Source organism: Hyla sarda, chromosome 2, assembly GCF_029499605.1.
Source record: "Hyla sarda isolate aHylSar1 chromosome 2, aHylSar1.hap1, whole genome shotgun sequence".
Classification (NCBI taxonomy): domain Eukaryota; kingdom Metazoa; phylum Chordata; class Amphibia; order Anura; family Hylidae; genus Hyla; species Hyla sarda.
The window spans coordinates 87,244,051-87,258,606 of NC_079190.1; the positions used below are offsets into that span (position 1 = coordinate 87,244,051).

Sequence of the window (14,556 nt, forward strand, 5' to 3'; positions counted from 1 at the left end):
TAATTCTGGGTATAAGGAAACTATTTCTAGGTGCCTGACTTGCTGTTTGATAGGCCCTAGTAAGTAAATGATCTGGATACCCTCTGTCCCTGAATCTTTGCCTCATTGCTGATGCCTCCTTTCTAAACTCCTTCATCGACGAACAGTTCCTCCTGAGGCGGAGAAACTGTCCCTTCGGAATCCCCCTCTCTCCCACCTCAGGAGGCTGTTCGTCGCAGTTTGTTTCCTAAATATAGTACTCTGAAGGGCACCCTCTGCATCCTTGTAGATTTTGACATCCAGGAAATTGAGGGTCTCCTCATTGGTCTCAAATGTGAAGAACAACCCAATGTCATTACTGTTGATGTAATTAACAAGTTGTTCAAATTCTCGAGCTGACCCGTTCCACAGTACGAAAATATCGTCAATGAAACGTATCCAGATTGATATCTGGCTACTGAAGAAAGCCCGCTCATCATGAAACAGATGCGTCGCCTCCCACCATCCTAACATCAAGTTAGCATAGCTAGGAGCACACGGGGACCCCATGGCGGTCCCCCTTATTTGGTGGAAGACGACGCCGTTGAAAAGAAAAAAGTTCCTGGTCAGGGCAAATTGTAACAGCTGTAATACAAATACATTGTGTTCATGATATTCAGTTCCCCGCATTTTGAGAAAGTATTCGCAGGCCTATAATCCGATGTCATGACGGATCGATGAATATAGCGCCTCCACGTCAATACTTGCGAGAATGGACCCCTCGTTCATGGTGATACCCTCCAGTCGCCTGAGCAAGTCCATTGTATCCCGCAAGTATGACGGGAGGGTGAATACAAATTGAATAAGGATACGGTCAATGTATATTTCCAAATTCTGCACCATACCTCTAGTACCCGAGACTATCGGGAGGCCTTTTAATGGTATGAGGCCTTTATGGACCTTCGGTAAGGCGTAGAATGTTGGAATGGCCAATTAGGGAGAATGTAGTACCCAATAGGTCCCTGTTCATCCCCTGTCACCTCCCTGATAGGATTAATCCTGTCTGTGCCCCAGATTGGTTAACACTGTCCAAATAGATGCATATGCCATTATGTATATCTAGAGGTCTATATTTTATATAGTTCCTCTATTAAATATGAATATTACCCTACTATTGTTCCCCTTTGCCCCTCTGCTGTTGCCTCCAAGCCGTACTCCATACAATTGCAATACTTGTATTGTTCCTAATGGCCTCATTGGAAATGGTATTATCCACATCCATATCGAGACAAGCGTGCTACATACTTACCAGTAAATCCGCTACATGTTTTTGTAATAGTCCGGTCATTGATCGGGAGCGGAGGATACAGAGCATGCGCCATTGGCTAGGTGACGTTACATCCTTCTCCGCTAGCGTCACGGAGATGGGTGGAGCTAAGCGCATTACTTCCTCTTTCTGCCGAAAACTGTGTCAGACGCCGAGACACCGCCATACTAGGCGGCCAGAGCCGGAGTTCTCGGCTCCCTGCATAACAGCAGGTTGTCTGCACTAACTGTGAGTAGATAGGGAATGTAATTACATACCCCCGTCGTTGCCTTTGCAGGTCATGTACTGAACGGGCCTTTCTGTGCCTGTCTTGCTTTTATTTTGCAAGTGAATAACGTGGCATCCTGAGGCTATATAGAGGGGACAATTGCAACGGCACTTCTGCTATACATGATTCCTTTGCAGGTTTTATCTCCTTACAGGTGGAGGGATAATTTCCCTTATTGTGCAAAAGGCTTATGATATAATATGTTGCTGTTTCCCTCTAATGGCCATAAATATTACATTTTACCTTGTGTATTTTTTACTGTGTATATTTGCCATAAACTGGCTTCTATATGGTGACAACTCGCCTCTCTGTTTATAAAACCACCCTGATGACATCTCTGTTAATATAAGAGGCAGAAACGCGTCGGCGGTTCTTTTTGATACATATTGGCATTCAGGCTGTTCTGGGCCCATGACTGCCCGGATGACCATGTGTTTGGCAGATACACCATATTTGTATAATTAGGTAATTGGGTGCACAGGCACTATATTGTTTTTGGTGACTTTTAGCTGGATTATTAAAAGTTATATTTTAAGCACACCCGTATGACATTAATTTGATGTTACAATTTGAGATACCTTGACATGCCCATGCCAACACACCTTGAAGATCCACTCAAACTTGATTTGTGGCTGCAACTAGCAGAGTTTGCCCTAGAAAAGCTGTCCTGCCCGGCCAGTAGTGTGCCATCAGAGCGGGTGTTTAGTGTGGTGGGGGGGCATAGTCACCTTAAGGAGAACTCGTCTGTCCACGAAAAATGGGGAGAGACTGACCTTTGTGAAGATGAATCAGGCATGGATCAGCCAGGATTTCCAACCACCAATGCCTGATGCATCTGAGTTGATTGACCATGGTGCCACACCAACACTTCACAAATATGGATACTGCCAAACAGATTTAAGGTGCTGCTATTCAGTTACAAACATTCCTCCGCATCAGACCCTGTTTTACCCACCTTCATCACCGGGTACTGGTATTGCCACCCACCACACCACTCTGTCACCCGGTCACTTTCAAGACTCCTGATGCTGCTGCTGCCACCTCTAAGCTGTCTCATTCAGCCACTATATAGTCTCTTCTTATGCTCCAGCCAACTCCAGGCTGTGCAATTCTGCCACTATATGGTCTCCTCATGCTTCAGCCACCTTCAGGCTGTGCCAGTCAGCCACTATATGGTCTCCTCATGCTACAGCCAACTCCAAGCTGTGCCATTCAGCCCCACTATGGTCACCTCATACGTCAGCCACCTCCAGGTTGTGCCATTCTGACACTATATGGTCTCTTCATGCAGCCACTAACTCCAGGCAGTGTCCTTCAGCCACTATATGGTCTCCTCATGCTTCAGCCACCTCCATGCTGTGCCATTCAGCCACTATATGGTCTCCTCATGCTTCAGCCAACTCCAGGCTGTGCCATTCAGCCATTATATGGTCACCTCATGCTTCAGCCAAGTCCAGGCTTTGCCATTCAGCCACTATATGGTCTCCACATGCTTCAGCCAAATTCAGGCTGTGCCATTCAGACACTATATGGTCTCCCTATGCTGCCACAAACTTCAAGCAGTTATTCTGCCTCTATATAGTCTCCTCATACTTATGCCACCTCCAGACTGCACCATTCAACCACTATATGGTCTCCTCATGCTTCAGCCACCTACAGGCTGTGCCATTCAGCCACTATATGGTCTCCTCATGCTTCAGCCAACCCCAGGCTGTGCCATTCAGCCAATATATAATTTATTGATGCTGCTTGGCCTGGGTCTGGCCTTAAAAATTTTGTTATGGTAGCACTAGCTACCCTAAATCTTGAATTTAAATTTCAAAATTAATCTTTTATTCTTAGGGATTGTGCCTTAGTGTCTACACATGCTGCTGCCAACTCCAGGCTGTGCCATAGTGATGAGCGGCATAGGCCATATTCGAATTCGCGATATTTCGCGAATATATGGACGAATATTCATCATATATTCGCTAAATTCCCATATTCGTAAAATTTTCGTTTTATTGCGAAAATTCGTACGCCAGTTTCACACAGTAGTATTAGAGTCTTATTTACACCGCACAAGCTGGAAGCAGTGAGGGATGATCACTGTGATGATGTGTACTGTGGAAAAAAAATTACGAATATTCGTAATTGCGGATATATAGTGCAATATTCGCAAATATTCGTAAATTTGAGAATACGCGATATTCGCGAATAAAATTCGCATTGCGAATATTCGCGAGCAACACTACTGTGCCATTCAGACACTATATGGTCTCCTCATGCTTCAGCCAACTCCAGGCTATGTCATTCAGGCAATATATGGTTTACTGATGTTGCTGGGCCTGGGTCTGGCCCTAAAAAAATTCTTATGGTAGCACTAGCTACCCTATATCTTTAATTTAAATTTCAAAATGCATCTTTTATTCTTAGGGATTGTGAAGCCCTAGTGTCTACACATGCTGCTGCCAACTCCAGGCTGTGCCATTCAGACACTATATGGTCTCCTCATGCTTCAGCCAACTCCAGGCTATGTCATTCAGGCAATATATGGTTTACTAAAGTTGCTGGGCCTGGGTCTGGCCTTAAAAAAAATTCTTATGGCAGCACTCTCTACCCTAAATCTTGAATTTAAATTTCAGAATTTATCTTTTAATCTTGGCGATTGTAAAGCCCTAGTGTCTACTCATACTGCTGCCAACTCCAGGCTGGGCCATTCATCCACTATATGGTCTCCTCCTGCTGCCAACACCTCCACGCTGTGTCATTCAGCCACTATATGGTCTTTTCATGCTTCAGCCACATTAAAGCTGTGTCATTCGGGCTCAAGTCACCTCCAGGCTCTGTCATTGTGCAGCTCTGCGGCAGTGATTCTAAAAGCGATGCCTGTAATCTGCATGTCATTCTGAATAACAGTATTATTTCACTACCCCAGCACACTCTATATGCGTATTAAAACAAAGCAAAGTGTTCTACACCCCTATTGAGGCTCTCTGTAGTCCAGAAATAGCTCCAGAAATAGTTTTTAATATAGATTTGCGGCAAATAAATTTGGATCAAAATTTTTTATTTTTTATTTGGCGAATCGCATGAATTGAATTTTTCAAAAGTTCGCTCATCTGTAGTCAGAACCTCAACCATTGCAGTGCAAAGCACCACTTTAGGCCTCAAATCTCATTGGTGCTGTCTCACTCCTAAGCTCTGTTTTGCACCCGCATAGTGCTTTACCGCCTTTCTCCTTATTCTGGAGAAATTGGGCTACAAATTTTGAGGAGCTTTTACTTACTACTTGTGAAACTGAAAACATTTTGCTTAATACCAGCAATTCAGTGTTATAAATCAATTCTTTGACTTTTACTGCACTCTGTTCAAAAAGCATGTGAGATGGAAGTACTCACTTTAACCCTTGTTACGTTCCTTGAGGGTTGTAGTTTCTAATATGGTGTCACATGTGTGGGGTTACTGCTGTTCTTGCACAATGGGGGCTTTGTAAACACATATGGCCCCCAACTTCAATTCCAACAAACTTTTCACTTCAATTTAAAAAAAATTCTCTCTCTAAAAGTCCAATGGCGCTCCTTCTGTTCTTAGACCTGTAGTGCACAAGCAGAGCACTTAACTTCCACATATAAGGGGTTTTCTTAATCAGGCAAATTGGGCTTTAAAGTTTTGGGTCCATTTTCTCCAATTACCCCTTGTGAAAAAGAAAAAAATGGGGTAACACCATCATTTTAGTGTTAAAAATCAAATTTTCCATTTTCACATTCAAATTCAACGCAAAGTCGTCAAACATTTGTGAGGGGTTTAGGCTCACTATGCCCCTTGTTACGTTCCTTGAGGGGTGTAGTTTCCAAAATAGTATGCCATGTTGGGTGGGTTTTGCTGTTCTGGCTTCCTAAATGCAACATTCCCCCAAAAACCATTTCAGCAAATTTCTCTTTCAAAAAGCCAAATTTTGCTCCTTGTTATCTGAGCTTTGTAGTGCACCAGCAGAGCACTTAACATCCACATTTGGGGCATTTTGGGCTTAACATTTTGGGCTTTAAATTTGGGGTAACACCATCATTTTAGTGTTGAAAATCAAATTTTTCATTTTCACGTACAACTTCAACGCAAAGTCGTCAAATACCTGTGAGATGTTAAGGCTCAATATCCACCTTGTTACATTCCTTGAGAGGTGTAGTATGCCATGTGTTTTATTTTTTTTATGTTCTGGTACCATGGGGGCTTCCTAAATGCAACATGGCCCCCAAAAATCATGACAGCAAAATATTTTTAAAAAATCTCTTTCATGCCTTTTCATCTCTGTTATTGTATTCCCATATGCACATAGTGGTTCATACTGTCCACAAACTCATGTCATTCTATGCTGTTTACATGTTCTTGGTATTTACATTTCTATGTTGTATACGGTGTTACATTCCTGGTAGCCACATGTTTTTCAAGTTTTTTCGGTTTTCAAACTGGTGCATATGCTCATGGTATTCACACTGTCAAAAAAAAAGGCTTTAATGCGCTGACGAGATGGCATTATATGGTTCATGCGCTCATGGCAGTTACATTGTTTTATATATTGCATATTGTATTATTTTAGACGGTCCACACGCTTATAGTATACTGGTCCCTACGTTTATGGAGTTTTGGTCCTTACGCCCATTGCATTTATACTGTCCACTTGCTCATGGTATTCATACCGTCATACGTTCATAGCTTTCACACTGTCGTACGCTTGTGGCATTCTACCATTCATTTTTTCTGGACATACTGTTCCCACGCTCGTAGCATTATACTGTTCACATGTTTCTTGCCATTTATACGGCTCATACGCTCTTTTGTTCACACGTTCGTAGTACTTTGCCACACATGCATCCTCGGCACTACGACATACAGGTGGTTGTTTACCCAGTATGCCTTCCTTGTCTGCAGGGGGAGGCACCACGCAGGTTATTGTTACTGACACGTCTTCAGAGCAACAACATCACATTACATAGGCGATGGTATACCCATTATACCTGTCACGTTTGCAGGGGCATACGACGCGCAGTTGTAGTTACAGGTGTTCAGAGCAACAACATCACAACACATAGTTGGCTGTACAACCTTCATACCTGCCATGCCTGCAGGAGGATACACTGCGAAGTTATTGTCACGGACACGTGTCACAGAATTAATTTCATGACACAAAGGTGGCTGCAAAAAAAAAAGGTTTACGTACAGAGCTGTCACGTCTCGGGGGATGTTGATTACGCAGGACCGGTCATTTCTACAGGCATAATGGCGATGAAAGGATTGGTAAATATGCAGCGGGATGCCACTCCTAAGATTACTTTGAGTGGGCAGCTTGTCAGTTGAAGGTATGGTTTAGGCAGGCAAATTGCTTAGTCGAGGGTAGTTGATGCACAGGAGATATGGCTCCACAAGGTTATCGTCACCAGGTCTGTCAGGTAGAGTGTTGTGTGTCACTTTCTAACAGTTTATTTTTGCCACCTAACAGCAGGTACCGGACAGTTTCATATGATGCCTGACAGGTATCTATGGGCTTCCCTCTTACCACAATGTCATTGGCAAGTATGTTGAAGAAGCATTTATATACTTGTTTGTTATTTGAACTGATTTCAATGCCGACTCGTTTATTACAGAACAAGAAAGCCTACCCCAGCTCTTCAGTTCCAGGCATCAATTACTAGGCTAGCTAGTTCACGGATTCTTATTTTCGTCTCAATTCAGAGGCTAAAATTGGGGTTCGTGTTAAGGTTTGGTGGTATTGCTTCATGATAATAAACCCTTTTATTCCTACCAGGTTCATTTTTGCACACTAAAGGCATGCCCTCCGTCGCGGTCATTGGGCAAAAATCTGACCGTTAGGTTTAATGAAATGTTATCCATACAGGTACGTATGTATTGCGGTAACCACGAGCATGAGTGTGAAGCCCTGAACACAAGTGTAAGCCTATTAGCTGTGTTTGTGAGAGGGGCAGGTGTATCTCCACCCCCCATGTCAAGGCGGGGCCTCAAGTAATTGTGGGTAGGGGCAGGGATATATAACACCCCTGCTCCTACGGGAGGGGCGTAAGTTTTGTGGACCCCTCCCAACCCTCCCTCTTTTTCAATTATCCATTACAGGGTGTGCCCACTAAAGGCGTGCCCTCGGTCGTGGTCATTGGTCACAAATCTGACTGTCAGGTTTAATGTAATGTTATCCATACAGGTACGTATGCATTGTGGTAACCACGAGCACGAGTGTGAAGCCCTGAACACAAGCAGAGAGTTTGAAAGTTAGAAATTTTCTAAATTTTCATGACATTTTGGGATTTTTCACCAAGAAAGGATGCAAGTAACAACGAAAATTTACCACTATGTTAAAGTAGAATATGTCACAAAAAAACAGTCTTGGAATCAGAATGAAAGGTAAAAGTATCCCAGATTTATTAATATATAAAGTGACAGTGGTCAGATTTGCAAAACAGGGCTGCATCCTTAAGGTGAAAATGAGCTGCGTCCTTAAGGGGTTAAAAAGATGAGACTGTAATAACTATGACATTTATCAACATAAATTCTATGCTTTTCCTTGCCTGGTCAATATTATCTTTTCATGATGTATTTGTCTTTTTGGTCACATTCTTGAACCTATGTTAGATATTAACTAGTTAATTTCACTGCCAGCGATTATTGTACAGTTCTGTACACCTTACTCATCCGTAGACAGAGCTATATGTCAGCATTTACAGATCACACTAAACAGGCATGGGCTGCAGCTCTGAACACAGTGACACCAATTACACCCTGCTCTGATGACTGAATCTTCTTCTCCCTGACTGACCACGTCCTTCCAGTTCTCTGCTTCCTTCTCCCTTAGGACCCGTCATTTTTCATTTTACCTTCTAAAGAGAAAGTAAAGAGGCAGTGGCACTTTATATAATAACATCCAACATCTTTCCGTAGCTTTCAGCCATTGATAAAGTAGGGGGAAAAAGTATTTAGTCAGCCACCAATTGTGCAAGTTCTCCCACTTTAAAAGATGATAGAGGCCTGTAATTTTCATCATAGGTATACCTCAACTATGAGAGACAGAATGAGAAAAAAAAAATCCATAATATCACATTGTCTGATGTTTCAAGAATTTATTTGCAAATTATAGTGGAAAATAAATATTTGGTCACCTACAAACAAGCAAGATTTCTGGCTCTCACAGACCTGTAACAACTTCTTTAAGAGTCTCATCTGTCCTCCACTCATTACCTGTATTAATGGCACCTGTTTGAACTTGTTATCAGTATAAAAGACATCTGTCCACAACCTTAAACAGTCACACTCCAAACTCCACTATGGCCAAAATCAAAACATGTCGAAACAAAATTGTAGACCTGCACTAGGCTGGGAAGACTGAATCTGCAATAGGAAAGCAGCTTGGTGTGAAGAAATCAACTATAGGAGCAATTATTAGAAAATGGAAGACATACAAGACCACTGATAATTTCCCTCGATCTGGGTCTCCACGCAAGATCTCACCCCATGGTGTCAAAATGATTACAAGAATGGTGAGCAAAAATCCCAGAACCACACGGGGGACCTAGTGAACAAACTGCAGAGAGCTGTGACCAAAGTAACAAAGGCTACCATCAGTAACACACTGCGCTGCCAAGGACTCAAATCATGCAGTGCCACATGTGTCCCCCTGCTTAAGCCAGTACATGTCCTGGCCCATCTGAAGATTGCTAGAGAGCATTTGGATGATCCAGAGGATTGGGAGAATGTCATATGGTCATATGAAACCAAAGTAGAACTTTTTTTGTAAAAACTCAACTCGTGGTGTTAGGAGGAGAAGGAATGCTGAGTTGCATCCAAAGAACACCATATCTACTGTGAAGCATGGGGCTGGAAACATCATGATTGGGGCTGTTTTTCTGCTAAGGGACCAGGAAAACTGATCTGTGTAAAGGAAAGGATGAATGAGGTCATGAATCTTGTGATTTTGAGTGAAAACCTCCTTCCATGAGCAAGGGCATTGAAGATGAAACGTGGTTGGGTCTTTCAGTATGACAATGATCCCAAACACACCGCCCGGGCAACGAAGGAGTGGCTTCGTAAGAAGCATTTTTAGGTCCTGGAGTGGCCTAACCAGTCTCCAGATCTCAACCCCATAGAAAACCTTTGGAGGGAGTTGAAAGTCTGTGTTGCCCAGCGACAGCCTCAAAACTTCACTGCTCTAGAGGAGACCTGCATAGAGGAATGGGCCAAAATACCAGCAACAGTGTGTGAAAACCTTGTGAAGACTTACAGAAAATGTTTGACCTCTGTTATTGCCAACAAAGGGTATATAACAAAGTATTGAGATGAACTTTTGTTATTGAACAAATACCGTATTTATCGGCGTATAACACGCACTTTTTTAGGCTAAAATTTTTAGCCTAAAGTCTATGTGCGTGTTATACGCCGATACACCCCCAGGAAAGGCAGGGGGAGAGAGGCCGTCGCTGCCCGCTTCTCTCCCCCTGCCTTTCCTGGGGTCTAGAGCCCTGCTGCCGGCCCTTCTCTCCCCCTGGCTATCGGCGCCGCTGCCCGATTTGTCCCCCTGACTATCGGTGCCGGTGCCCCATTGCCGGCGCCGATAGCCAGGGGGAGAGAAGCGGCGCCGACAGCCAGGGGGAGAGAAGGGGCAGCGGCACCCATTGCCGGCGCCGCTGCCCCGCTGCTCCCCCCCATCCCCGGTGGCATAATTACCTGTTGCCGGGGTCGGGTCCGCGCTGCTGCAGGCCTCCGGCGTGCGTCCCCTGCGTCGCTGCTATGCGCTGCACGGCGCATGACGTCAGTGCGCCACGCATAGCAACGACGCATGGAAGCGGGCAGCAACGGCCTCTCTCCCACTGCCTTTCCTGGGGGTATATCGGGGTATACACGCGCACACATGCACCCTCATTTTACCATGGATATTTGGGTAAAAAACTTTTTTTTACCCAAATATCCTTGGTAAAATGAAGGTGCGTGTTATAGGCCGGTGCGTGGTATACCCCGATAAATACGGTACTTATTTTCCACCATAATTTACAAATAAATTCTTTAAAAATCAGACAATGTCTGTCATAGTTGAGGTATATGGAAATAGGAACCACATCAGTAGGCAAGAAAGGTGTTCCAATTGGCGCTTCTCCCATAATCTCCAAGGAAGGAAGTTGGTTCAAGAGAGATATACTGTCTCAATGTTGCCTAGTATATAACATGACTGTTGGGAGTACACTTGTAGAAGTTCTCTCTGTTCAGGCACTGGGCCTGACAGAGAACAGCAGAAGCAACCCTCGGGATCGAATCGGTATTGAGACAGATGGTCCGAATATATCCCTCTTGAACCAACTTCCTTCCTTGGAGATTACGGGAGAAGCGCCGATTGGAGCACATTTCTTGCCCCTGATGTGGTTCCTATTTCCATTTGCCTGACCGACCTGAGACGTACTCCGGACGGGATAGCTCCTGGCTGCACCCCGACTAACTGCGATAGGCTCTCATAGGTGTTATACTCTCAGTACAACATCACCAGGTGAGCAGACCACAATCACCTATCATTGTTCTTCCACCTCGCCAGAATAACAGCACATTTTTTCTGTCTTTTTATCTTTATTCAATAGTTGAGGTATACCTATGATGAAAATTACAGGCCTCTCTCATCTTTTTAAGTGGGAGAACTTGCACAATTTTTGGCTGACTAAATACTTTTTTCCCCCACTGTATATCCTCTAAAATTTGTATGCTTCTCTTCCAGATGGCCTCTCCTGGATCTGGCAACCATCCTCCTAGTGGATGATACCCCCCCCTTTTTAAATAAGACACTTAACGTGCCATAGTTGAAGGACCCCTTTACCTGACAGTTTGTACACAAGGTGGCCAAACTGAAGCTTGCTCCCTAACCCTGAGCCCTCAATCCTTGATATGGTAATCTGGGTTAAGGACTTGTTTTGTCTTTTGTTGACTTTGTTGACATAAAGAAGCAAAAGAAAAGCATCTCTAAGGCAACATTGAGCAAGTTCAATGTTCTGATGAAATTTTTAGATCAAAATTTCGGGTTGGAAATTCTGTCCAGAAAATTTTGCAAGGTGAATGGAAAACCCATTTGCTTGCATTTTACCCTCAGGCAGCAGAATATCCAACCGTAATTCCATAATGGTATTATATCCAACCACAATTCCATAATGGTATTCCGGTCGGATATTTCGTAGTGTGAACCTGGCTTAAAAAGCAGTCCAGGCACCACTCTAATCACAAATCAATGTCGATGTTTGAAGAGGCATTTTCGGTAGTGGACGAGATCCACTCTTCTTTGACTAGAACGATGCTTCCTATTTCTTCCCAGTCAATAAAACTCGACTCAAAGATGTTAAGCTCCAGAATCAAATCCTGAGGTAGACCCTATTTTCACCAAACGGTTTAGATTGATGTTTTTAGTACTGGTAATCCAACTTGCACAATTAAAATAACATTTGTAATTTATGGAAAACATTTAGATGGTCTCACAAATAAGAATCACAATGGTGAATATTTTACTGAAATTTAGAATTTTAGGCAACTAATAATAGCACTCAGTAATAGCAGTATCAATGAGAAATGCATGTTATACTTTATTAGATGTGTTAGCAAAAATTCAGACACATTTGGTTGTGTTTTGTTCTGTCAACTTTTTTTATCCACAGGTTTGGGTAAAGAGCGACATAGCCAATAGTCGGAGAACATGGTAGGGAGGTATGATACAGGGATGTAGATGAGCTTGGAGTCCAGGCCAGGAGTATATCTTGTCCAAGGGTATACAGCAGTCAAAGCATGCTCCATACAGTTTGGAACCTCATAAGTCCTGGGACTTGCTGTTCCCAATAAAGCCTTCAGACCATTCTCATCTGTAGATAAATGAATGCAAATGTTAGGTATTTTCTATTAGTTCAAGCAAACGGCTCATGTGTTTCTGGATTGGTTCTATGCAACCTAAAGGTTATTACAAAACTGTATAAGTAAATGTGAACTGTCAATTATTTCTCCTATTATTTCTACAATTATTTTTAACGCAAAATTATTTTGCAGCTAGGATGTATCTGGGGACTCATGGCCACCCAAAGACTTGTTGCAGGTTTTACCATTATTGGTAAAATACCATAGGAATACTACACTATGCCATGATAACTCTAACAACAGGTGTGCAGGACCTGCAAATAGCATGTGACAGATATCTGTGTGCAGGTCCTCTTACTGTTCAAATATCTGCACAGAGAGGTCACATGTCTTCTGCAGATCCTTTATTAGTTAAGGGGGTCTTGTGTCTTTATATAGGGGCTCTTTTCTTGAATTTGTGTTTTTTATGGGGTAAGAACTATGGGGGACATATATCATTGCTTGCTTTGGTAAGCAAGTTCTGAGGCATTTTATGGATTTTTTTCTTTAGTTTTGCTTATATGCTACATATTTATCATACTATCACATTGGGTTGATACATTTGGAGCACATGAGGAAAACAAAAAGTCGCAACTGAGACTTTTGTGAGACTTTTTTGAGACTTTTTAAATTTGCTCACGTACGTTAGTCTGTACACCAGGTCAGACCTGGAGCAGACTTGCAACTTTTTGTAAAGGGTTTGCGATTTTTTTTTTTTTTTTGCCTACGTAAATAGGTGACCACTGCAAAGTGAAAACTGAAATTTGCTTAGGGAAGGTTATTTGTAACTATTTGCTTACCCACAAAAGTCTAAATGCTGGTGGTAAAGGACCTGTAATTCTGTCAACATCATGTGACCTGTCACATGTTAGAGGTGAAGCTGAGCAGGATAGAATAAATGATGGCTGAAGGACCTGTGTGATGCTGTGGAGGAGGCAGTGCTGAGCTGTGCTGGAGTGGAGGTCGCATATCACCCCAGTAGGAAGATTACATGAGGAGGAGGTTTGTTACAGTGTGTCACCCCAGTAGTAATGAGATTACATGAGGAGGAGGTTTGTTACAGTACGTCACCCCAGTATTAATGAGGTTACATGAGGAGGAGGTTTGTTACAGCGTGTCATCCCAGTAAAAAGGAGATTACATGAGGAGGAGGTTTGTTACAGTGTGTCACCCCAGCAGTAATGTAATAATATGAGGAGAGGTTTGTTACAGTGCATCACCCCAGTAGTAAGGAGATTACATTAGGAGGAGTTTTGTTACAGTGTGTCACCCAAGTTGTAAGGTGATTACATGAGGAGGAAGGTTGTTACAGTGCATCACCCCAGTAGTAATGAGATTACATGCGGAGGAGGTTTGTTACAGTGTGTCACCTCAGTAGTAAGGTGATTTCATTAGGAGGAGGTTTGTTACAGTGCGTCACCCCAGTAGTAAGGTGGGGCATGTCAAAGGGTGGAGCCAATTGGCAGAGTCAAGGGGCGGTAAATTAGCTTTTGCCTAGGGTGGCAAAAATTCTTGCACCAGCCTTGGGCATGATGTATTTTGGGGGAAAAACCGTACTAAAGAAATGATGGTTGAGGATTAATTTAATGGGAGTATTTTAACCAACATGGAGTATGTATAAATAAATGAAAACCCTTCTAAGTTCCCTATTGTTATACATTTGAAAACGGCCATCATGGCTGAAATGTCACTATGTTATTTATTATTTTTATGCATTCCGGTAAAATAAAAGTTGTATTGTATATATTCCTAGGGTCTTGGATACCTATCTTCTGTCTATATTTTCACTAGACTGCAACTAAGGATTTGGGACACATGGAGCAGTATCTGTACATATCAACTTACATTGCTCATAGTATTGCTTGCCATAGCTATCTCTAATTCCTGTGGGGAGATTTTCCCAAAGACGTTGTAAGTTATTTACATGAGCATCAACTGAGAGCGTCATATTTGTTTGGAAACAGCCTGGTTCTATGAGGGAGACTTTTATTCCAAAGTCCCGTAATTCCCTCCTGTAGATGAAAAAGCATTATTGTTAAAGTTAGGATTGCAAGCATCTATCTGTATGTCTATCTATTTTAAACCATCTACTTGTTCCATCAAAACAGTTCTG

General features: G+C 42.8%; 1 protein-coding gene across 1 annotated transcript in view; it reads right to left on the bottom strand.

The window, feature by feature from the left end:
- Window positions 1–12,194: 12,194 nt before the first annotated feature.
- Window positions 12,195–14,556, bottom strand: part of LOC130357382 (short-chain dehydrogenase/reductase family 9C member 7-like) — a 61,197-nt gene continuing 58,835 nt past the window's right edge. Inside the window, exons 4-5 of the mRNA XM_056560074.1 lie at window positions 14,289–14,455; window positions 12,195–12,415 (exon numbers count right to left, since the gene is read on the bottom strand). Coding sequence (XP_056416049.1) covers window positions 12,195–12,415; window positions 14,289–14,455 — 388 coding nt within the window. The remainder of the gene's footprint in view (window positions 12,416–14,288; window positions 14,456–14,556) is intronic.